The 23,529-nt window shown below is 36.4% G+C and overlaps 1 protein-coding gene across 4 annotated transcripts in view; it reads right to left on the reverse strand.

Moving 5' to 3' along the window:
* Positions 1-23,266, reverse strand: part of LOC141539648 (mitochondrial amidoxime reducing component 2-like) — a 33,845-nt gene extending 10,579 nt beyond the window's left edge. For 2 of the 4 annotated variants that reach the window (XM_074262703.1, XM_074262701.1), the window contains exons 1-6: positions 22,792-23,260; positions 14,474-14,647; positions 13,508-13,670; positions 12,728-12,868; positions 741-802; positions 580-651 (exon numbers count right to left, since the gene is read on the reverse strand). In XM_074262703.1, coding sequence (XP_074118804.1) covers positions 580-651; positions 741-802; positions 12,728-12,868; positions 13,508-13,670; positions 14,474-14,647; positions 22,792-23,084 — 905 coding nt within the window. In that variant the 5' untranslated portion in view covers positions 23,085-23,260. Of the gene's footprint in view, positions 1-579; positions 652-740; positions 803-12,727; positions 12,869-13,507; positions 13,671-14,473; positions 14,675-22,732 lie in introns of all 4 variants that reach the window. The other 2 variants (XM_074262702.1, XM_074262705.1) reach the window with 2 other exon arrangements.
* Between the last annotated feature and the right edge of the window lie 263 nt (positions 23,267-23,529).

Here is a 23,529-nt window from a genome sequence, read left to right on the forward strand (position 1 = left end):
TGGTTGGTTAGTCATTTCAGTCATGTACAACTCTTTGTGATTCCATTTGGAGTCTTCTTGGCAAAGATAGTGGAGTGGTTTGCCATTTCCTTTTCCAGTTCATTTTACATTTGAGGAAACTGAGATAAACAGGATTAAGTGACTTTCCCAGGATCACACAAATAGTGTCTAAGACTGAATTTAAATACAGAACTTCCTGACTCCAGACCTGGTGTTCTATCCACTATATTCTCTTAGGATTCTGACAAATTTATAAACTTAACAATGAATCAATCACTGGGGTTCTAGAACAGAACAATTAACTATGAAGACATAGATGGTATTAACAGGAACTTGGGATGTAATCTGATGCAGAACTTGAGTCTAGGACTTCCAAGTGAAGAAACTAACTTCATTGCATCTAAAAATCTAAGATGTGAAGGGCTCTAGATTCATTCAATTCAGTCCCTAACTATCTACATGTTTAAACCTACATTTAGTTCTGCCATGAAAATATTGATGATAATACATGACAATATCAGAAGTGTTAGATCCTTTCCCCCCAGTCCCCTAACCCCACTCCCTCAGCCTATGATGTACCTCTTCAGTGTTTCCAGGGGCTCTTTCCTGGTTATGATCCCAGTGTCTGGGTCCACTGTGGTCATGATACATCTGCAACACAGGCAAGATGAAGTTAAGAGAATATGCACAATAATCAATTAGGCAAAGCTGTAAGTATTGAGTTTGGTTAGAACTTTTACCTGGGGCAAGACAAAATCTTTTTCATTTCAACACTCCCAATTAGGATTTCATCCCAGGTATCCTAGGAGAGATAAGATAAGTTTTCTTTTTGAATAAAAGTATCATCAGACTTTGCAACCACTTCTAGTTGGAAGCAAGTGTAGCTGGATTGTCGCAAACAACTCCTCTCCTCCCTTTAAAAAAAAAATAGCCATTTATAAAGATCACAATTCTGGGAAGTTTTTAGAGACAGTGTAGTCTAACAGGGCTTTGCAGAGAAACCAGATAGTTGTTATTCAGTCATGTCTAACTCTTCATGACCCCTTTTGGGGTTTTCTTGGCAAAGACAGTAGTTTGCCATTTCCTACTCCAGCTCATTTTATGAGAAAATTGCAACAAATAGGAGTAAACACCTCTCTCAAAGTCACAGAGTATTTGAAATCAGATGTTGCTGACTTAAGACCCAGATACTCTTTCCACTATGCTACTTAATTGCCCGAGGCTACTGTAGCATTCTACTAACTATGCTGTGTCCAAAGAATAGACCAATCACTAGAACCTCTGTCTTCTATCATCTCCCCTCTCAGGAGATCAGAATTTCAAGGCATGGGATTAGGGACAGGATTCTGACATGCACATTCTTAATAGGAAATTTTAGGGGAGCTCAAGTCTCAGGGTTACAATTACACAGCTATAGACCCTATAAGGTCATCCAATCAAACTCTTACCTGAATAGGAATCCCTTTTAAGACAAGCTTGAATACTTCCAGGGAAGCCTCAGATTATAATGTGGTTATTCCTTTTAGATTTCGGATGAATACAGAGAGGCTTGGAGAGACTTACATCAACTGATGCTGAATGAAATGAGCAGAACTAGGGGATCATTATACACTTCAACAATGACACTGTATGAGGATGTATTCTGATGGAAGTGGATATCTTCAACATAGAGAAGAGCTAATCCAATTCCAATTGATCAATGATGGACAAAATCAGCTACACCCAGAGAAGGAACACTGGGAAATGAGTGTAAACTATGAGCATTTTTTTGTTTTTCTCCCCTGGTTATTTTTACCTTCTGAATCCAATTCTTCCTTTGCAACAACAACAACAACAACAACAATAACAAAATTCAGTTCTGCACATATATATTGTACCTAGAATATACTATAACATATTTAATATATATGGGAATGCCTGCCATCTAGGGGAGGGGGTGGAGGGAAGGAGGGGAAAAATTCGAAACAGAAGGGAGTACAAGGGATAATGTTGTAATAAATTGCCTATGCATATGTACTGTCAAAAAATGTTATAATTATAAAATTAATTTTAAAAAAAGAAATCAAACAATAAACTGCAGAAAACTAAAAAAAAATTATCTGTATCTCTACAATGACTGAATCAAATCGTTCTTTGTAATTAGGTCTAGGAAATTTAGCTATCCTTTATTGCACCGTTTCTAGAACGAAATTCATTCTCTGGGAAAGAAGTTGACTTATAAACAAAGTTTTGCAATCAAAATCCATTTTGAAATTGGAGACTGATGGAAAAACAAATATTTCCAAATCATTTTCTGATATCCCATTTATTTCAAAGAAGTCAAAACCGTAAAAACTGATGACATGATAATTTGCAGATATAATAGCATTTGCCTCATTATAATAATTGAGATAGATCATGTGTTAAGAGAGCTCAAGACATCAGCTAAAACAGATCTTATACATTTCACCACAGGAGGGCAATGCAGTCACTTACAAATACACCTGTAGTTACCTTTCTAAAAGTCTTAACACTTAGGTTGCATTCAATTCAATGCCTTTCTGACAAGTAATGAGGATCTCAGCAATTTGAAACCACAAATCTATGTTAATTCAAAATTGTAGTTGTGAATTTAAAGCCACAGAGTCATGAATTTCAGTGAAAGGCTTCTCACAGCCATGATTTGGTGATAAGTAATCTTTACTGAACATATTATTCAGCTCTTGAAACACATGCAGGGAAGTAAATTGCCTAAATTTCAAAACAATTTTTTGGTAGCTTTAGATATCAAACTTGTAGGTTCCTCCTAAATAAAAGCATTATTTAACATTTGTAAATAAATTCATATTTTACATGAAAGTAAGAATACATGTTTAGGGGGGCAGCTAGGTGGCGCAGTGGATAGAGCACCAGCCTTGAATTCAGGAGGACCCGAGTTCAAATTTGATCTCAGACACTTAACACTTCCTAGCTGTGTGACCCTGGGCAAGTCACTTAACCCCAGCCTCAAAAAAAATTTTAAAATTAAATAAATAATGTTCTTAAATATAAATATAAATAAATAAATGTTCTTAAGAATATATGTTTAGGAAAGTGTGAACAGGCTTCATATTTTACTGGATGAAAGATATATAGAAGGGGGAAATATTTTTATGGTTTTTAAAAGATAATACCTAACATTTATATAAGATAACATTTGCAAAGTTTAAATGTATTGCCTCATTCAAGCTTTTCAATAAACCTGAGAGGTGACATTATTATTCTCACTTACAATTAAGGAAACTGAGGCTAATGGAGTTTAAGTGACTTGCCCATTTAAGTCAGAGAGTGTTTGAGATTCGAATTATCCTGTCACTCTATGTGCCTGCAAGGTATTTCTCTCCCTTTATTGTAGAGATAGTCTATGAGTATGAAACTCTGACTAATTCTTTGGGATTCAGTAAATGTTTGCTGAATTTCTAGAACACTTTTTTCTTTCTTTTTTTAAACTTTTTGTTTCAAGGACTGACTCTTTGGATGAATCAGAAGATAAATTTCAGAAGTGAATATGAATTTAAAACAAAAACTATTCATAACAAAGTGATGCTGGAAATTTTAACCTTGGGATCTTTTGGACTTGTTTATTATTGTGAGTTCCCTCTGTGTGTGTGTGTGTGTGTGTGTGTGTTAAATAAAGCTAGGATTTTAATATGTGGTAACTAGTTTGCAAAACAAAAAGAATAAAATGAAATTAAATGCAGATCACTTCAAGGGCAGTAGATATACACATGGTGAATCTAAATAATCTGCAGCATGTTACCAAAAAAAAAAAGACTATACACAAGAAACAGCCTAAAAGATATCATTAGAGAGATGAATGATCAACTAAGGAGCAGGAAGTCATGTAGAAAGACTAAAAGATGACCAGTGGACAGGCCATATGTACCAAAAACATTCAAAAAATGTTAAAAGATAAAAAGAAATTCCTACCAGCAAGTTGTATGGATCTCCTATAGTGTTTACAGAAGGACAAAGAAAAGTCTACTATGGAATAAAAGAATACTTCACACAAGAAGTGATGACTGATCTGAGTTGATTGATGAGATCATTTATCATTTATCAATTAAGACAGCTTTGCTTAGTGAATGGAGATGCCTCTGAGGTATCCTTTCCCTCATTTCTTAACCTAGCTTTAAATCACTGAATGGGTGTCGCCTCAGACAACCTGAGACCTGGGAAAGAGCTTAAAATTGCTAAGTTCTTCTCACTACCTCTGGGGACATTTCCATTTATTCTGACCAATATCTTGCCACTGAACACAGATTTCTTTGGAGGAGAAAGTGAGGCTAATGACTTTTTACATCCCCATCACACTTAAAATCCAGTTCACTTGCAAGCCAAGACATCACTTTGATGATGTCATTGGTTCTCTTTCAGAATGAATGATAATCAACAAAAATCCTGCAATATATGGGTTCAGATTTTGCCTCTGAAACCTACTGGCCATGAGACCCTTAATCCTCTCCATGCTCTAGGTAACTCTTTGTGTCTATGTATGAGTTATAATGGTAGCAACCTGCATTGCAGATGGGAATTTCCTCACATTCCCAATAAATGGGAAATTTCTTTTATCTATGAAGGCATAGGTTCATTCCCTATGGCTAGTCATCACTGCGCAAAGTAGAAGCATGTCTCTCTCCTAGAAAAGAAGGTCAAGAGGATGGAAGAAGTGAGAATTTGAATTAATTTCAATTTGCTGAATATTGAGTTTAGTCCAGAAAAGTAGCCAAGTGAGAAACAAAGGGAGATGTCAGGATTTGAAGCCAAGCCTAGTCCAGCATGCTTTCAATGGTACCATATTGCCTCTACTCTGTGATCTCAGCAATCAGCCTGATGTGGACTTTGAAACTAAGCTTATTCTCTTCCCTTGTCAGGAGAAGCTAAAAGAAGCCCACTCTGTTATCATCAACCATTACCAGTACACAAAAGGGTCAGCTTTAACTCTATCAACCATAATTGCATTCAAAAAGGAAACTAGTTCTCCAGACTACCTTATTAGTCCTAAGCAATGTGAACTCAAAACCATCTTACTGTCAGGAATTGAAGTTTTCCCACATTGTTTCATTAGTATACTACAACAACCTTGATGGGAACTCAATTTTTCCCAAATTATATTTAAGATAATCTCAACATCTCAATACACATCATTGTAACTCCCAATGATCCCACCTTTATTTCTCTCCTTCTCTGATCTCTGGTCCTTTCCCTCAAAGCATGTCTCACCTTTTCTTGTGAATAAAAGTAATTTTTGGCAAAGAGAATGCCTTTGTGATTTCATCACCTGCCCCTTACCCCTTGTACCTTGCCTTGCAAATCAGAAATTGGTCTCCCAAGCTTCATCAGGCCTAAAACCATAAACCTCCGTTTGTAGAGTGGATGCATGAATTCATGGACAAAATTGCACTTTTTTTGAAACCTATTTTTCCTAGGAATTCTTTTTCTATATTTATGAATAATAATAATATATAACATTTATCTAATGTTTTAAAATTTATAAACTATTTTACAGATATAATTTCAATACCCCCCCACAAGGCCCATGGGAGGTAGACATTATCATTATCTTCATTTTGTGAATGAAGAACTGAAACTGGGAGAAATTGATTCATCCAGATCACACAGCTAGAAAAGGTATGAGATGGTATTTAACTGAAATCTTCTTATCTATCTAAAGTTCCACCAAGCTGCTTCAGAAATAGGTCAATAGTGGGCCCTCAATATTCAATATGCAGACCATATTGCACCATTGAATGCAACAGTGTATGAAGAATTAAAAGTGAGCATCATCCAGGGAAAACCATCAGCCTACATTGTCTTTCCTATGTTAATTCACCTGTGTTGCAGAACTCTGCTATTTTTATTTAGTTGGCCACAATATTAAAATGGCCATATATTCCTATATGAAGATAAAAGTCACTTACTATACAAAAAGGACAAAATGCTTCATAATTTAAAAGGCATCAATGGTTCCTTTAAACTTGCCCTGTTATTAAAAGAAGAGTAACTAAAGTTACAATTGGAATATTTATAGAAGTTAAAACTCACCTATAATTAAAAAACAAACATCATCCATCTAAAAAGTGGTATTTAAGTTTGTATTGTCTTTTTCCCAAGTTTGTCAAGTCACTAGAATATGCAACTGCTTCCAGCCAGGAATATGAAAATATCCTGAATTCCCCTAAACTCTAAGCTCTTTTTTTTTTTACAGTATTTTGTGTGCTTACTGTTTTAAAGCAAAACACTCAACACAGATCATAACTAATAAATATTTAGCTGCAGAAAAATAATTATCTTTGGTATTTAAATACAAATGAGAGACATAATTTATTTAAAATAAATTTGTTTTTTACTTCAGTCATGTCCAACTCTTCATGACTCCATTTGGAAGTAGGACATACTTAGATTACTTTCTTCAGTTCATTGTACAGGACAAGAATACAATCTTCACTCATACCTCTAAGAATACTGGACTGGGAACCTTCAAAGAAAATTTTATCACCTTCATTTTTTTTTTTATGGTAAAGAAAAACAAAAGCAAAAAAAATATTTTTATTGGTAATCTGTCATTTATAATCTTTTGGTTATTTATAAATCTTTATATTTTATTAGTTTTAGATGTAGTGTTTTTTTTTTTTTTTATTTCAAAAGATCTTTATTGTCAGCCTGGCTTTATAAATGCCTTGATTGTTGTTCCATATACAACCTTTTTTAGCACAAAATAAGGAGGGCTGTGACATCTGTAACAGTCCTTCAATAAATGCTTCTTTGGGCCATTGACAACTCATTTCTTCAGTCCAGGAAAAAAAGGATCAGAGAGCAACAGGAAGTAAACAATAATATGGTTTTTTTCCTAAGACTTGAAAACTCCAGATGTTTAGCCAAGATTTAATATCTCTCCTAGCTCTGATATGAACTAATTGTATAACCTAGGATGAACTGCTTACCCTTTCTGAGCTTTTGCTTCCTCCTTTCAACTAGTTCCTTCCATTTTCTAGTTCTGTATCACCTTCATCTTTAGCAATCTTTCTCCAGCAGTCAATTGTCCTATTATACATGACAAGTTCTCTTGTACTCAGATTGCATCATCACTCACCACCGTATCATATCAAAGGGAGAGAGAAGGAACAACTACTCCAGCAGAAATTGATTGTGCAGTCATCCAATTTATTACAATCTGAATGATTTTAGCATCTGGAAGTCCTATACTGTATCATGGATTCCCAAGGATGCAGCTCTATAGATAATAAGTCCTTACTTTAAGATATTGAAAACTTAATGGAGCCAAGATGGCAGAGTAAAGGCAGGAACTCAGCCAACCTCTACCCCAAGCTACTCCAAATTCCTTTAAATGATGACTCTAAACAAATTTTAGAGTGTCAGAACACCTCCCAAAAAATGGAGTTGAACAATGTTCCAGCCAAAGGCAATTTAGAAGGTCGGCAGAAAAAGTCTGTTACACAAGGATGGGAGTCTAGCATGCAATCCCGGGGCAGGCTGGGCCAGTGAAGACATAGTCCATTCCTTCCCCCAGGCCTGGCCCATGCCAGGAAAGCAGGAATGGGTCTAGGGATCTTTGAATCAGTATCAGTACTGATGATTACTAGACATCTCAACCCAGGTCAGCAGAAAAGGTCTGTGGCAACATGGTGGGAGTCCAATGTACAATCCCAGTGAAAGTTATGTCAGCACAGCCCTGCCCCGAGCCCCAGCCCCTGCCTGAGCCCCAGCAAAGCAGGACTCTGCTGCTTTAGTAAACTAGATCTTATAGCTACAATGGGGTGAGGGCACTCCTAACAATTCCAGGGTAGAAAAAAATGACTTGTGGTGAGTTCCCTAGAAGGATCTCTGAAAAAAAACTGCTCAAAATCCCCAAAATACCTGCTTTTTACTTATCCTTAAAGGCAAAGTTAAGGGCCTAGGTGGGGTGAAATATCTAAGGACCTTTGTTAAGTTACTCTGCCAGAGAGTATTCTGGGAAGATGGAAGAGTGGGTCAGAAATGTCTAGGTTCTCCAGATTTCCTCCACAAATACTCTTGTTCCTTTGGGATTCTGACTATACAGTCTATTATATTTTAAACTGCTTATTAGTAGTAATTTACTTGTGTGATTTACCTACTAGAGAAATTTGACTATTTCAGTGGGGCCATTGAAACTGTAGTGAAATGCTACCATCTAGGAAGTCCTCTGTAAAGGAGGATTGCCTCTTTTGTCATGGCCACAAAGGAAATGGTGGAGTTGAAGGCAAAGAGTCAGTGTAAGAGAACTGAAGGCCAGGGAGAGCATGACTGCTTACCCAGCTGCAGCTCCCCAGAGTGGTCCAAAAAGACCATGAGACCTGAGATTTTTGATTGATCCTCCATCAGGGGATCCATGAATTTAAATGAAAAAAAAAAATCACATCTTTTTTCTTTTTTTTTTTTTTTTTTGTTTTCAATATAATTGGTTTCCATTCTAGTCCTATATATTTTCTTTAATCAATTTAAAAAGGATTATTCTGAGGTCCATAGATTTCACTAGAATGCCCAAAAGGGAATCCATGACACAATAAATATTAAGAGTCATTTCCCTAAATATAAATGTAAGACTTTTAACCTAAAAGGAATGTTAGAATAATTTGCCTTTTAGCCAAGATAAACCCAAGAATATTTCATTCCCAAAGATAGAGCTTCTCAGAACATAATGGGTTGATGAGTAGAGGATTCCTATAGGAAAAGGTTTTTAGCCACCCCAAAAAGGACAGAACTGTAAGAGAACTTAGAGATCATGTAGTCTGACCACTTCATTTTACTAATCCTGTGATACAAGCAACAAATTCAAACTCATATAATGAATTGGTAACAAAGATTAGACTAGATTTCAGATTTACAAACTGTCAACTAACTCAATTGATTTAAGCACCTACTACTTGTAAGGCTATATGACAGACCATGCACTGAATATAATTCTGATCATCCAATCAGATGATTCATCTTCCTGAATTTAAATTAGACATTAGACACTTGCTAACTGTGTGATGCTGGGAAAGTCACTTAACCCTGTTTGCCTGAGTTCATCTATAAAATGAACTGGAAAAAGAAATGTATCTTTGCCAAGGAAATCCTAAATGGAGTCACAAAGAGTTAAACATGACTGAAAAATAATTGAACAACAATAAATGTGTAAAATACTGTGCTATGCCCTGAAGAAACCAAAACTGAAATGAAAATAGTTCCAGCACTCAAAGACCTTATCCAAGAAGTAAACAGACAGAGCAAATAAGTATAGTCATTTGAGAAGGAAAAAAGCACATCAACCTATGTCATAGAAAAAGTCTTTTAGAGCATAGCACAAATTTTTACTAAAGATAGTTAAAAACTATCTTTACATATATTTGGAAAAATAAAATATTATTGAGAAAGAAGGAAGGAAGGAAGGAAGGAAGGAAGGAAGGAAGGAAGGAAGGAAGGAAGGAAGGAAGGAAGGAAGGAAGGAAGGAAGGAAGGAAGGAAGGAAAGAAGGAAGGAAGGAAGGAAGGAAGGAAGGAAGGAAGGAAGGAAGGAAGGAAGGAAGGAAGGAAGGAAGGAAGGAAGGAAGGAAGGAAGGAAGGAAGGAAGGAAGGAAGGAAGGAAGGAAGGAAAGAAGGAAGGACGGAAGGAAGGAAGGAAGGAAGGAAGGAAGGAAGGAAGGAAGGAAGGAAGGAAGGAAGGAAGGAAGGAAGGGGAGAGGGAGGGAAGGAGAAAGGAAGGGAGAGAAGGAGAGAGGGAGGGAAAGAGAGAGAGGGAGGAAATAAAGGAATGAAGAATGAAACTATCTTTATATATGTTTGAGAAAATAAAATACTATTGAAACTTCTTTTTGAAAATTAAAAAAAGAATGAATTCCACCAAATCCTTTTTTTTGACACAAATATGTTTTTGTAGACTTGCAGTTTCATATCCAGTCTTTTTTATTTTACTATATTATAGAAGTATTTGTTCCAAAAATTAAAAATAAGATAATTTTTTTTAAAAGTAAAAAAAAAAATTAAAAAGAAAAAGCATTTTAGGAGTAAGTGACACTTGAGATAAACCCTGTCTAGGAGGCAGAGGTAAGGAAGAAGTGAATTCCAGACATAGAAGTAGTCTATGCAAAGGCACAAAGAAGAAACTAAAGTATCATATATGATAGTTACTTAACTCACCACCAAATGGAAAGCTGTATGAAATCAGGGACTGTGTCTTATCTAAACTCTATAACTGTCGCAGTGTCAAGTCCAGGAATAAATGACTGTTGAGTAGATTAGTGCACACTAAGCATTTATTTCATTTAATGTTCAACCAACATTATTGAATTTTTTCAACTGTAAAATGGGAAAATATAAAAGGAAAAAAAGAAAGCATAAGTCCTGCTCTCTAAAAGTTTGGTTAGGAATACAGACCAGATCTTTTGACTTTATTGATATAGAGAATTCCTTGGTGAGGAAATTCCTGCCACCAATGCAACATAATATCTTCCCTGCAAGTTTTAGGCTTAGAGAGTTGCTAAGAAATTAAATGACTTGCCTAAGATCACACAACTAGTATATGTCAGAGAAAAAACTTGAACTTAGGTTTTCTTGGCTTCTAGGCTGGTTATCTATTTGCTACACCATATTATCTCTCAGAATCTACCTGAGACAAAATAAATGTGCATTAAACAACTGTAGGGCAGTGATTTTGTTCCTGGGAGGATGAAATGAAGGAATCCAACAACAGTCACCAATCTTTTCTCTTTTCTCTTCTTAGCACAACTAGGAATCATTTACTAGGACCAAGGGTTGGAATTTTCTGACCATAACTCAGAAAAAAAATTATACTGAGTTTGAACTAAAAACAGCAGAGAGCACAATTCAGATGGACAATCTTAAATTCTTTGTATAGCTTTTTATAAGGTCTTTTTATAGCTGACTGGTATATGATCTCTTCAGAGCCACAGCAGCTCAGCAAAGGAGCCAAACAAAGATGAGCTAATGATAGTAGGGAGGTTATCAAAGACATCCAGTAAAGAAAGCAATTTAGTGGAGATGCCTAGCAGAGAGTAGTGTGATAACATCACCATAGGACACCTATATAATCCTAGAAGGTCATGGCAAGCATTGACACTGGATTCACATGTTCTTGATCATGTATGTTCTTTACCTGTATGATCCTCAATACCTGCTCCTCACATGTTCCCTAAATGTGCTCCCTCTCTCACTAGTGGGGTAGTAACCTCTGGGAGAGCATATTCCTATGTGGTTAAGAGGAGAAAGTAAAATCTTTCTTGCTATTTATTTTGCTAGATTGTTTAATTAAACATATTTTGCTTTAAATTCAGTATGGTTGTGCTAGTAAAAAACAAAAACAGTACATCAGTGGGGGCTTGCAAGCTCTGAGTTTGAGTGAATTATGACCCATGAGCTACTTTAATACTGGAGGAATCAACACTCTGAATGAGTCTGCAAGTGAAAGGGACCCTGTGTGCTATACAACTAAAAAACAAATTACAATGTAATTTAAGTCTAAGTATGAGCAACAGCAAGAGATATTCCCATATAGTGAAAATTCCTGTTTTTGCACTCATTATCCAATATATTACATCCAACTTTTTGAAAAAGCAAATCCATAAGGAGAGAGGGCATCTGCAGTCACCTTGATCTATATATTGCCATTGGACTCAGATGACTTCAGAGGAGAAAGTGAGGCGGGTGACCGTGCTACAGTCTTCCCTCATTTAAATCCAATTAACTTGTATATCCTGACATCACTTGCCTGATGTCATGGTCCTCTTCAAGAAAGAAGGACAAACAACAGCCACAAGGACAACACATTCAAAAACATATGTGGAAGCATTTTGCTCCAGCAAAAAGAGAAATTCATATGTATTTGTGTCTGTGTGTGTGTGTATGAAAGGGGGCAGTGGAAGGTATATAAAGATATATTTTTGGTGTAAATTTTTTTATTAATCTTTTTATTTACAAAACATATGCATGGGTAATTTTTCAACAATGACCCTTGCAAAACTTTCTGTTCCAAATTTTTCCCTCCTTTCCCCCACTCTCTTCCCTAGATGGCAGGTAGTCTAATAGTCCAATACATGTTAAATATGTTAAAATAGGTTTATAAGGATATTAAAAACATATCTATCCTTACTCTTCCAGGCATAGCTAAATCGAGATCATCAGTTCAACTAAGAGAGTCTTTCTTTTAAGATCCTTTATACTGACTAATACAAGTATTAATGTTTTCTGGTTTAATATTTAACTTTTTTAAAAAAGGATATTGTAGAATTGTGATGGAGAAAGTCATCTGAATACAGAGGGAGGACTATGGAGACTGAATATGGATCACAACATAATATTTTCACTTTTGTTGTTGTTGTTTGCTTGTTTGATTTTTCTTTCTTTCTCATTTTTTTCTTTTGATCTGATTTTACTTGTGCAGCATGATAAATATGGAAATGTATTTAGAAGAATTGCACATATTTAACCAATATTTGGATTGCTTGCTGTCTAGGAGAGGGGAAGAGAGTAAGGGAGAAAATTTTGGAAAAAAGGTTTTACAAGGATGAATGTTGAAAACTATCTTTGCATGTATTTTGAACAATAAAAAGCTATAATTGTTTAAAAATTAAAACCATTAGGAATTTTAAATTTTTTTTTAAAGACATCCATTCACATCATATTGTGAGACAACTCCAGGAGAGATGTTACAAATGAAGTTCACAACTTACCTCCTCAAAAGCATTGCAACCAGTCACCACTATATTTGGCCTAAATTGTTCCATCTTTATTTTCTTCTCAAGTCTGGTATTAAGATCTGACAGGGAAGCTTCTGAGATCATCATGATGGGGCTGCAGTCAGGATAAGCCACCTAGCATAGAAATATATCACAATGGCCATCAGGGGGAGTCCTAAGATGGTCCTTTACTTCAATTTCACCCAAAGCTTGGCTTGGTTGGGCAAGGAAAACCCATATGAAAAACAGAAATAACTCATTCCAGAGAAGTGGGTAATCAAAAAGAAAAGTGTTCTCCCTATTTTGTCAGATTAACTTTGCTGAAAGATTTTTTGTTCCCAACGCTGAATTATTTATATACATCCAGCCTTCACAGTTTGTTGCTCATCTAGCACAGTCATGTATTTATTACTATCTCCTCTGCTCAAGCTTCACAATGCTGGAAGAAACATGTCTTGGAGTTTTGTCTGGGCTACATGACAGAAGCAACTTCTCAGTAGATGTGGCAAAGGCATAGAAAAGGGAGAAAAAGCATGAGAAAAAAAATGAGCAAGAAAATAAAAGAAACAAATTTCGGTCGCTTCGCCATTAAATAAGTTTGTGTCTTAAGTCTTCTAGCTCTACTTTGCCTGGATTCGGTTATCATCTTTCAGAGGCCTTATTAAGTTCTAAAACTGACACAAGAGAAAAGAAAAGTTGACCCCTTTCTCTACTATCTCCCCTCAAAAAAAGGTGTTAGAAGTTGGGGCAGGGAAAACCACACTATCATGTCACCTGGTAATTCTGAACAAAGGGAAAGAAAATTTCTTTTGACTTTCTTCCATTCATGTGGGTTTCAAACTGAACCAGTCGACATGTCTCTGTTTTTAAGAAGCTGGTGATCCACTGAGATACTTCATCTCCACAGTCTCTACCCTGAATGTCAACGCCAAATATCCTAAGGGAGAGTTACAAAAGAAAATGGAGATCACAAGGAGGTCAGTTCTCAGAGTAACTGTCAATACAAATAAAAAAATTAAATTTACAACCTAAAAATACTGAACTGCATTCTTTTTATTGTGAATGACCTGACCAAAACTTCTGTCAGGACTTGACTATCCCAAGGCCTATATGGCCTTTGCCATTTAGCCTGTGTAGCCTTTTGCAATTTGTGACTGAGCTCAGGAGTTTCATGGCTTGATATTATGAAATATTTACTCAGGCTCTCTGATCAGAGTAATTTCCTCTGCTGCCAAGGACCTACTCCCCAAACCAAAAATCTTGGAAAGACATTTGATATTTTTTTATTCTTCAATTCACACATCTTGCTGTAAGGATGGGATGGAGTTTCATAGCTCTCTATCTTGAGGAGGTTTGTTGTTGTTTGTCCTTCATTCTCAGAGAGGACCATGACATCAGAGAGATGATGCAATGACATGTAAGTAATTGGATTTAAGTGAAAGAAGGATGTGCAAGGTCACCTGCATTGCTTTCCCCCTCCAGCTCCATCTGGGTCCAATGGCCAAATATAGATAAGGATTATGGGAAATGGCCCCAGATGGGAGGAAAGGAAGGAAGGAAGAAAAATTTAGAACACAGAATCTTACAGAAATGAATATTGAAAATTATCTTTACATGTATCTGGGAAAAATAAAATGCTATTGAGGGGGGAAAAAAAGAAAAACCAGTTTTTATCCCCAAAGAAAAAGAGTGGAACCTTTCTCCTCCCACCTATATCCCCATCTCTCTATGGCATAGTACCTGCAATTCCGAACAGCATTGGTAGAGGGTACTTTTCTAGGAACAATCAGATCATCCATATTTGGAGCACTGAGGGTCATTTGGTCATTGTCCCATGCTATGGAAATCAGCACCAGTTGAGGCTCTTGTCTTCCAGTGACCATGTGACCATCTTCCCTGATCACCAGCCAAAACCTACAGACACAGAGAAGAAAAACGTTTCTATACCTTCTTTATTGGTTCCCTGATCCCCTTTTTTTTTTTTTTTCACTCTGAAATACAGGGAAGTGGCAAGAGCGAGCAGCAAAATGCCAAGAGGCACAATAATGGTTTCTAGAGATTGGTTATGTTTTCTTGAAACTTCATGGATCAGGATTTGGAGTCAGAAAACCTTAGGTTTGAATCCACCTCTGTCATAGTTATGTGACCTTGAGAAAAATCACTAAATCTCTCATGTGTAAAATGATGAACTCTAAGATTTTTTTCAGCAGTAAATCTATGTTCCTATGACACAGGGAGATAGAGCCAGGAACAGATCTGAATTCAAATCATTTACTAACTTGTGTTCCTAAACAAATATTTTAACTACTCTTAGCCTCAGTTTCTTCATCTGTAAAACAGGGATGATAATAATAGCACTTAGCTCACAAGGTTGTTATGAGGATCAAATGAGAAAATATGTTTAAAGTGGCTATGAAATTGCTAACTATTATTATAGTTATATGTTCTCTCCAGATATAGTCCAAGAAAATCATCAACTTTTCAGATGTCAAGAGCGGGGGAAAGATTAGAGATTTTATCTCATGGAATATGATAGAGGCTATAGAGGGATAGGATCTGTTATTTCAAGGTATAAAAACCTCTCAAATAAGAAAATTCCAGGGACAATGGGTCAGCAACTTTTCAATAACATAGAAATGACTTCCCCAAGATCACACAATGTCATTTGATAGTTAAATTCAGGTCCAACTGACTTTCTATGCAGAACAGCTCTTGTCTTTCTCTATAAAGTAGCTTTTTTAGTGAGTGGAGGAAGTCATTCATCAGAAGCTCCATTTTCTCTCCCCTTCATCTTCTCCCTCACCCCATTCCCCAGCTCCCAGCTAGATATACCAGACTCTAAACAGGAGTGACAAAAGATCAAGATTTTTCTAGGATCTTTTGACCTAAAATGAAATGGGATTATTCTGGATTACCCAGGATTACTATCATGTAAAATGAATCTCCTATGTAGGGATCCCAGGCTTCTGCACCCAAAGCTCCACAATACAGTTTCTGGGATAGAACTGTTTTGTAGTGAAAAGCACAGTGATCTGGAGTCATGGTACCTGAATTCGAATATTGATTTTATGCCTTACTACTTGCAGGACTTTGTAACTAATTTTTTTCCCCTGAGGCAATTGGGGTTAAGTGACTTACCTAGAGTCACACAGCTAGAAGTTAAGTGTCTGAGGTCACATTTGAACTCAGGTCCTCCTGAAGTCAGGGCTGGTGCTCTATCCACTGCACCACCTAGCTGCCCCTACTTGCAGAAGTTAGAACTACACATCCTGTAAGGTCCCTTAAATCTGTGATTCAAATTCAGTTCTGTTTAATGTACTTGACTATTACGTCATGAATCATTCACATATTTATTCAGTATCCTGAAATCTCTCATAACCTTGACCTAGTTTAAGAAGCAAAGCTTTACCACACCAGTTTGATAGAGAGCTGTACTAAGACTTCCAAACTCAGGCTCTAGACAGTGGGTTAATGTTGCAAAGTAATCACCAGATCAACGTCTTCAAAAGATCCTCCTCCTCTTGAAAGTGGATATTGAAAGTGCCAAGGTTTTGTCTCTATCCACCTTTTCTTTCTCTCTTACTGCTCTTTCCCTTGGTGAACTCTTTCATGTTCAGAGGTTCATCTACCACTTCTTTGCAGATGATTCTTCAGAAATTCATCTATCATTTTTTGGCAGATGATTCCTCCACTTAAACTTATAGCTTTGAACTCTCTTCAGAGCTCCAGACTCACTTTTCTTTTCTCTTTTTATTAAAGCTTTTTAATTTTCAAAAGATATGCATGGATAATTTTTAACATTAACCCTTGCAAAACCTTATGTTCCAATTTCCCCCCCTTTTCCTCACTCCCTTCTCTAGATAGCAAGTAATATATGTTAAATATGGTTAAAATATATGTTAAATCTAACATATGCATACATATTTATATAATTATATTGCTAGAAGAAAAAACAAATCAAAAAGGAAGATGAAAAAGAAAATAAAATACAAGCAAGCAACAACAAAAAGAATGAAAATGCTATGTTATGATCCAAATTCAGTTCCCACAGTCCTCTCTCAGGATGAAGATGGCTCTCTTCATCACAAGATCATTGGGCCTTATCTGAATCATCTCAATGATGAAAAGAATCATATCCACCAGAATTGATCATCGTATAATCTTCTTGTTGCCATACACAATGATCTCTTGGCTCTGCTCATTTCACTCAGTATCAGTTCATGTAACTCTCTCCAGGCTTCTCAGAAATCATCCTGCTGATCTTTTTTTTATAAAACAATAATATTCCATAACATTATGCTATAATTTATTCAGCCATTCTCCAACTGATGGCATCTTCTCAGTTTCCAGTTTCTTGCCACTACAAAAAGGTTCACTTTTCTATCACTTCTGATAGCAATCACCACCTAGGTGCAGGCTCTCATCTCCTTATGCCTGGACTAACACAATATCCTGCTGCTTGATCTGCATGCCACAAGTTTCTCCCCAGGTCTATACATCCTCCATTCAGCCTTCAAATTGATTTTCCCAAAGTACAAGTTCAACCAGGTCACACTGCCTCCCTTTCAATAGAATCCAGTGGCTCCCCTTCACCTCCAAAATTAAATCCTCTATTTAATATTCAAAGTCTTTCATAACCTAAGTATTATACACAGAGAGATAATCTTTCCAGCCTTCTTACATCTTACACTGTATATACTCTTTGATCCAGTGGCATTGCCCTCCTTCCTATTCCTCAAACAAGATATTCGGTATCCTGATTCTAAGTATTTTTACTGGCTGTTCCCCATTCTTGGAATGCTCTCTTTCCATGGTGAAATGCTTTGAACATCATTGTCTTAAATGGTTTAGGTATGAGGTAAAAAAGGGAATGGAGAAAATAATCTTGAGAGCCCTTTTGCCTCTATACCATTAAATCTCAGATTAGTTGAAAGGTTATATGCTTGTTAGAAATACACTCAATACTAAAAATCAGATTTCACGGAAAATTTGTTTTAACAGAATCTTAAAGAATCATTTTAATGTTTCTGGCAAGAAGTGGGCTCTGCTCCTTTTTGGGAAGAGGGAGCCCTGAGCACAGAAGTGGGAGAAACTTTATACTCCCTAACTTGACTCAGTCCTACTCTCAGTCAGAGCCTGGATTGGCCTGTTCCCTTCAAGGTTACAATCTTTCTGATACACCCACTACATGTTTCCCCTAAATATGTATAAACATGTTCTCCCTCCATCATCATACATCCCACGTTCAAAAATGGCTTAAAACTCCTCCTATAGATTGATGTTTAATATTCAATTAGCCTATCAAGCAGGAACAATAGTGATTTGGTCAAGTCAAAACATTGACCCCAACTAGTTTGAGCTGGATCAGCTATTATCTTAAGTTTGTGATTTTTCTTAAAACCACAAGACTCTTTTTGATTTGCTGAATCCATCTATGCCTTCCTAGCTTCCCAATTCCTTGTTGGCTCAAGACTTCTATTGATCACTTAATTATTCTGTGTAATCTTAACTTCTTAACTTCTCACGTTCTGAAAACATCAGTGGTATTGGTCAGTGGTATCCACTATACTATACTACCTGGAAGCTTGTAACACTCTGTAGAAACCCAGCTTTTCAATATTTCTCACATTGTAATCACAGATAAAAAAAAAAAAACAGCCTTATGTAGCACTAGAGAGATAAATTGGTTGATCCGTGATAGATAAATAGACTGATAGATATGTTTTATTTCTTACATAATCCTATTCAAGGATAAAGATGAAAGGTAAAAAAAAAATGTGTTTTCTATAATACTCCAATCACAACTTAAGGAAATAAACTGGTAATAATATTTATTACTTTCTGCTCAAAAAATAACCTTTATCATCCATTACAAACTACTGTTGTCCCGCAAATTAGTAGATATTACCTTATTTGGAAGTAATGTTGTGGTTATTCAGGTCCATGTTATCAACAACTAAAATGTAGTCAAAGGCTATACCATTTACAACATATTTGTTTCAAATTTTTATAAAATTGGTTCACATTTAAAACATTATTCTAGCTTTATTTAAAATTATTGTGCCCTTGATTCTTAAATGCTAATTAGTTGTTCTATTTACCACATTACATAAAGATATAATAGAGTTATGGAATAGTCAGAAAAAGGCAAATGACTATGGGATGGGAGAAAGTTGGGATATTAGATAAACTAAAAAGATATCAACTTCTCATGAAAAAAAATTTAAGAAAAAGAAAATAAAAAGGTAAAATCTGAAGATATTATTATAATTTACAGTAATGACAACTCATATTTACATAGGTTTACAAAATATTTTTATCAATCATCCTGTGATATATATAGCACATGTATTATTCTCCTTTATAGCCAAGTAATCTGAGGCTAATATATTTGAGGTTAAGTGACTTGATGGTTACCCGCCAAGTAAATGGTAAAGCCAAAATTCAAATCCAGGTTTCCTATATCCAAACCCAACTTTTTATTATCTGAAAAAAAATTGATAAGTAATATAGATAGGATGAATGTGGACATATTCATCAAATCCTGAAAACTATAAGACAGACACCTTTTATGAAACATGAGATAATTTGGGGACAAATAAAAAGAACTATCAGTAATTTTTCATTTGAGGATACTAAACTTACAATACTCATTCAATTCAAAATCCCTTGGAATGACTCAAGGACTTTAAATTATTTTTTAAAGTAGTAGAAAAGAGAACATCTATAGATAAAACTGAGGGAACAACAAATAGATGCAAAAATGGAACAGATTTGACAGCATTTTTGTAGCAGTTGGTTCTCATCAACAAGGAGATGTTAAAAGGTAACTGATTTTATATATTGCCCCTAAGTTTTATAAAGCATTTTACTGTTGTATTTGACTCTCAAAACAGGCTTTGAGCTAGATATCAAAGATATCTTTTTCTTCATTTTATAGATAAGGAAAAATTCTCAGGGAGGTTAGGGTGTTTGCACATAGTCACACCACTAGCAAGGGTCAAAGGTGGAATTCATACTCACATCCCTCCTGAGTGGGAGAAAAAATGGAAAAGGCACTTAAGATGAATCCAAGAAAAGTATCTGAACTTGACTAAATAGACACAGGTGAAATTAGTGTTGGAGACAATGTAATTTTCAAATTATTGATGAACCAATTTTAAGAATTTCAAAAAAAAAAAGATAAATTATTGAAAAAAGAAAATATATTTATAAAGCAATTAAGAAGACATTAATAACTACCTACTCATGTGCCACCATGCTCAACTCTATGACATCCTTATGAAAATGAATGGTATATTGATGAATGCATAAGAGAGATAAAGGCAGGCTTTTTCAGATTATACCATCACAGTAACACAATTGACTAAGAGATGTGGAGAATGCATGATTCTACTATGCTTGTTGTTTGATGAAAACAGAGAAGTGCTTGACTAGTGGAGAGAAAATTTGGCTTTATAGATATATTCACATACATGGGTATACATATATATATATGCAATCAAATAGAAAAAAATATTTGCACTAAATATATATACATACATATATATACACACACATACATGTGTTGATTTAATTCAATTCATAAGCACCTACTGTGATCAATGAATCAACTAGCATTTATTAATCACTTAATATGTGCTAAGTGTTGTGCCAGACTCTGGGAAACTGAGTATCTATTGCATCAAGCCTGTAATACTACAAGACATCTTCAACAACCACTCGAGAGACTAATCTAATAATCCATGCTCAACTAGAACATTGCAGATTTGGCTAATGTATTGTTTAGTTTTGCTGAGATATCTGTTCTTCTTCCTCTTCCTCATCTTCTTTCTCTTCTTCCTCTTCCTCCTCTTCCTCTTCTTCCTCCTCTTCTTCATCTTCTTCCTCTCTTCCCCCTTTTCTCCCTTTTCCCCCTCCTCCCCCTCCTCCTCCTCCTTCTCCTCCTCCTTCTCTTCTTCTTCTTCTTCTTATCACTAATAATAAAAGCAAAGAAAATCCACGACCCTGGGGTTTTATCTAACACTCTGAAAATAGGCAAAAATAAAAATAATCAAAAAATGTCAATAGTGTTGAAGGAATTGTGATATGCTAATAATACATTGTTGGTAGAGCTATAGGACAGTACAATTATTTCAGACAGAAATTTGGAATTATGCAAATAAAGTGATGTTTTTAAACCTTTTAGACCAGAGACTTCATTACTGGGTTTATACCCTAAGGAAGACATTTATCAGAAGAAAGTCCTTATATACAACAGATATTTATAGCAGCTCTTTTTGTGATAACGAATTGGAGATAAAGTAGGTGCTGACTAATTGGGGAATGGATACAAAGTGTATTGCATGCATATGATGAAATATAACTGTGTTGTTAAAATGGTGCAATTAATATAGACACACCTGGAAAAAAAAAATCTACATGCCCTAATGCAGAGTGAAGTAAGCAGAGTCAAGAAAACATAGTAACTACAATGTAAATGCAAAGAAATACACAACAACAAAAAAAAAAAATCAAAAGTTAATGTAACAAAATTATAAAAATTAAGTTAAGTATAGTTTAAATGAAGAGATATGAGAGGCGCATAGGCATGGGAGGTATACAGGTGTTATGTACTGCTCACATGATTTCAGACTTTTTCAATGTATCTATTACTTGTATTTATTTTTTTTCCTCTTTAAAAAATGCTATTTGTTATGTGAGATGGTTCTGGGAGAGGAAGAAGAGAAAGGATACTTGAGATTACTATGATGATATAAGAAACAGAAGACATCAATAAAAACATTTTTAAAAGAAAAGTTCCTGCCATATTACTGGTTGTTCTTTTTTTTTTTCTTTTTGTCTTATTTTAGGTGGTTGTTTACTGAAAGTAACCCAGCAGGAATCCATAGCCTGTCTCTGAGAATTAAGAATATAATTGAGAGGCTGAACTTTCATAACTTAGTCACTGCTTCTTCAGCCAGCGACTAGACATTCATTTGAGTGTGTTTTATCAATCTACCTTGAAACATTCAGCAGAGGTGAGTGGACAATTCAGAAAATGAATAGATAAATAAATCACATAGTCATAGAGTGGGAAGCGTCCCTGAGGCTGATTTGCTCATATTCTACAATCCTAAATAAGACCACAGCTAAACTACTCTGTCTGTATACACCTATTCCCCGTGGTGGAATGGAAAGAATGTGGATTATGCCTCAGACTGCACAAATCTTGCAAAGTCACTTTACCTCCTAAGTTCCCCGTTTCCTGATCAACCAAAAATCACCTATGTGCCAAAGACTGGGTAGGTTTTACTACTGTTTATTATATACTACTGTATACTATTACTGAGTGAGATGTATGATACAGTATATAGAATGATTTATTCTTCTATATGGAAGTATACATAGAGACCATCCTATTCACACATCCATTATTTCCTCTTTAGGCCACACGATGCAAAACAGTACTACAACAATAAGAGGTATTGTCATATAGTCAATGAAGAGACAGTCTCGGAGCCAGACCTAAGTTCAAATCTCACATTTGACACATTAACTGTGAGATTTTGAGCAAGCGACTCTTACTGTTCTTAGACTACTCTCTAAGACTACGCTGAAAAGCACGTGCCACATCTACATTCATAGATGGAGTTCTCCCTCATCTGGGAGCTCAGTATATCAATAAAACCACAGGTTCAGTCTAATGATCTCCTATGAAAATAACACTTTGGTCTGAAGTCCTCGGAAATCTTGATCAATCTTTAATTATCACTTTCCAGTGCCCTGCAATGAAATCATTTTACATTATTTTTGCCAAAAGCACAGTCACTTTCTGACAAGAAACCAGGTCACTAAAGTTGCGTTAGACTAGAAGACACTCCAGCCTTCAAGGTCAAGTCCCCAGTGAGTATCCCCCTGTCTCCCTTTTGCCTGTCCCCCATCCTCCTCTTCCGGGTAAGCGGAGCCCGGGCTTTCCCTCGCACTCGCATCCTAATTCTCTCTACTTTTGGACTCCACAGGCCCGCCCGCCACCTGCCAATCCCGAGACTGGGATAGTGCCCGGGGCCTAATGGTACCTGTCCCTCAGGTTGCCGCTGCGCAGCCCCATCTCCGTGCATTCGGCCTCATTCACAATCACTCCCTTGCAAGACTTGATGGGGTAGATAGAGATCTCCGCTACAGTGCCCACTTGTTTGAGGCTCCGCCGCCGCCGGCGCCGCCGGTCCCTAGTGCTCCAGGCCGCGGCCCCCAGAGTCGCGGCGGCGGCCAGTCCCAGCGCCGCAGCCCCGATCCAGGCGGCCCTGGTTTGAGCCGAGGCTGGGAGTGCAAGGCGGAGGCTCGTCAGAGCCGACGAGGCCGCGGCGCCCATTGCAGCTCCTAAATCTCCAAAGGCAGTGCAAAGCGGACACGGCCGGCGGTTGTCTGGCACAAATAGATTGGAGAAGGGCACTGCACCCTAAGCGAAATTAGTGTGAGGCAGGAGGGGCGAGAACTTCACCTTGGGACTCTCCCTTTCTCCGGAGGGGCGGAGAGCCAGAGACAAGGAAGAGTGGGAGGAAGGGGGAGGAGACACGCCCCTTCCCAAACTTAAAGTAGATTTTGATCAAAAGAGAAATGAAAGCGCTGGAGGACATCCATTAATACTTATTAAATGTTCAGTACGGGTTAGTAAGCATATGTACTGAATTTACAAAGGAAAGTGTTTTATACATAATAATATTTTCGATACATAAATCATTACTTTTATTAAACTTTAACTATTGTACTTTTTGGATGCCAGTTTTAGACTAGGATGACTACCTTGCAGTCTCAGA

This window comes from Sminthopsis crassicaudata, chromosome 4 (assembly GCF_048593235.1).
Source record: "Sminthopsis crassicaudata isolate SCR6 chromosome 4, ASM4859323v1, whole genome shotgun sequence".
NCBI classification, from domain to species: domain Eukaryota; kingdom Metazoa; phylum Chordata; class Mammalia; order Dasyuromorphia; family Dasyuridae; genus Sminthopsis; species Sminthopsis crassicaudata.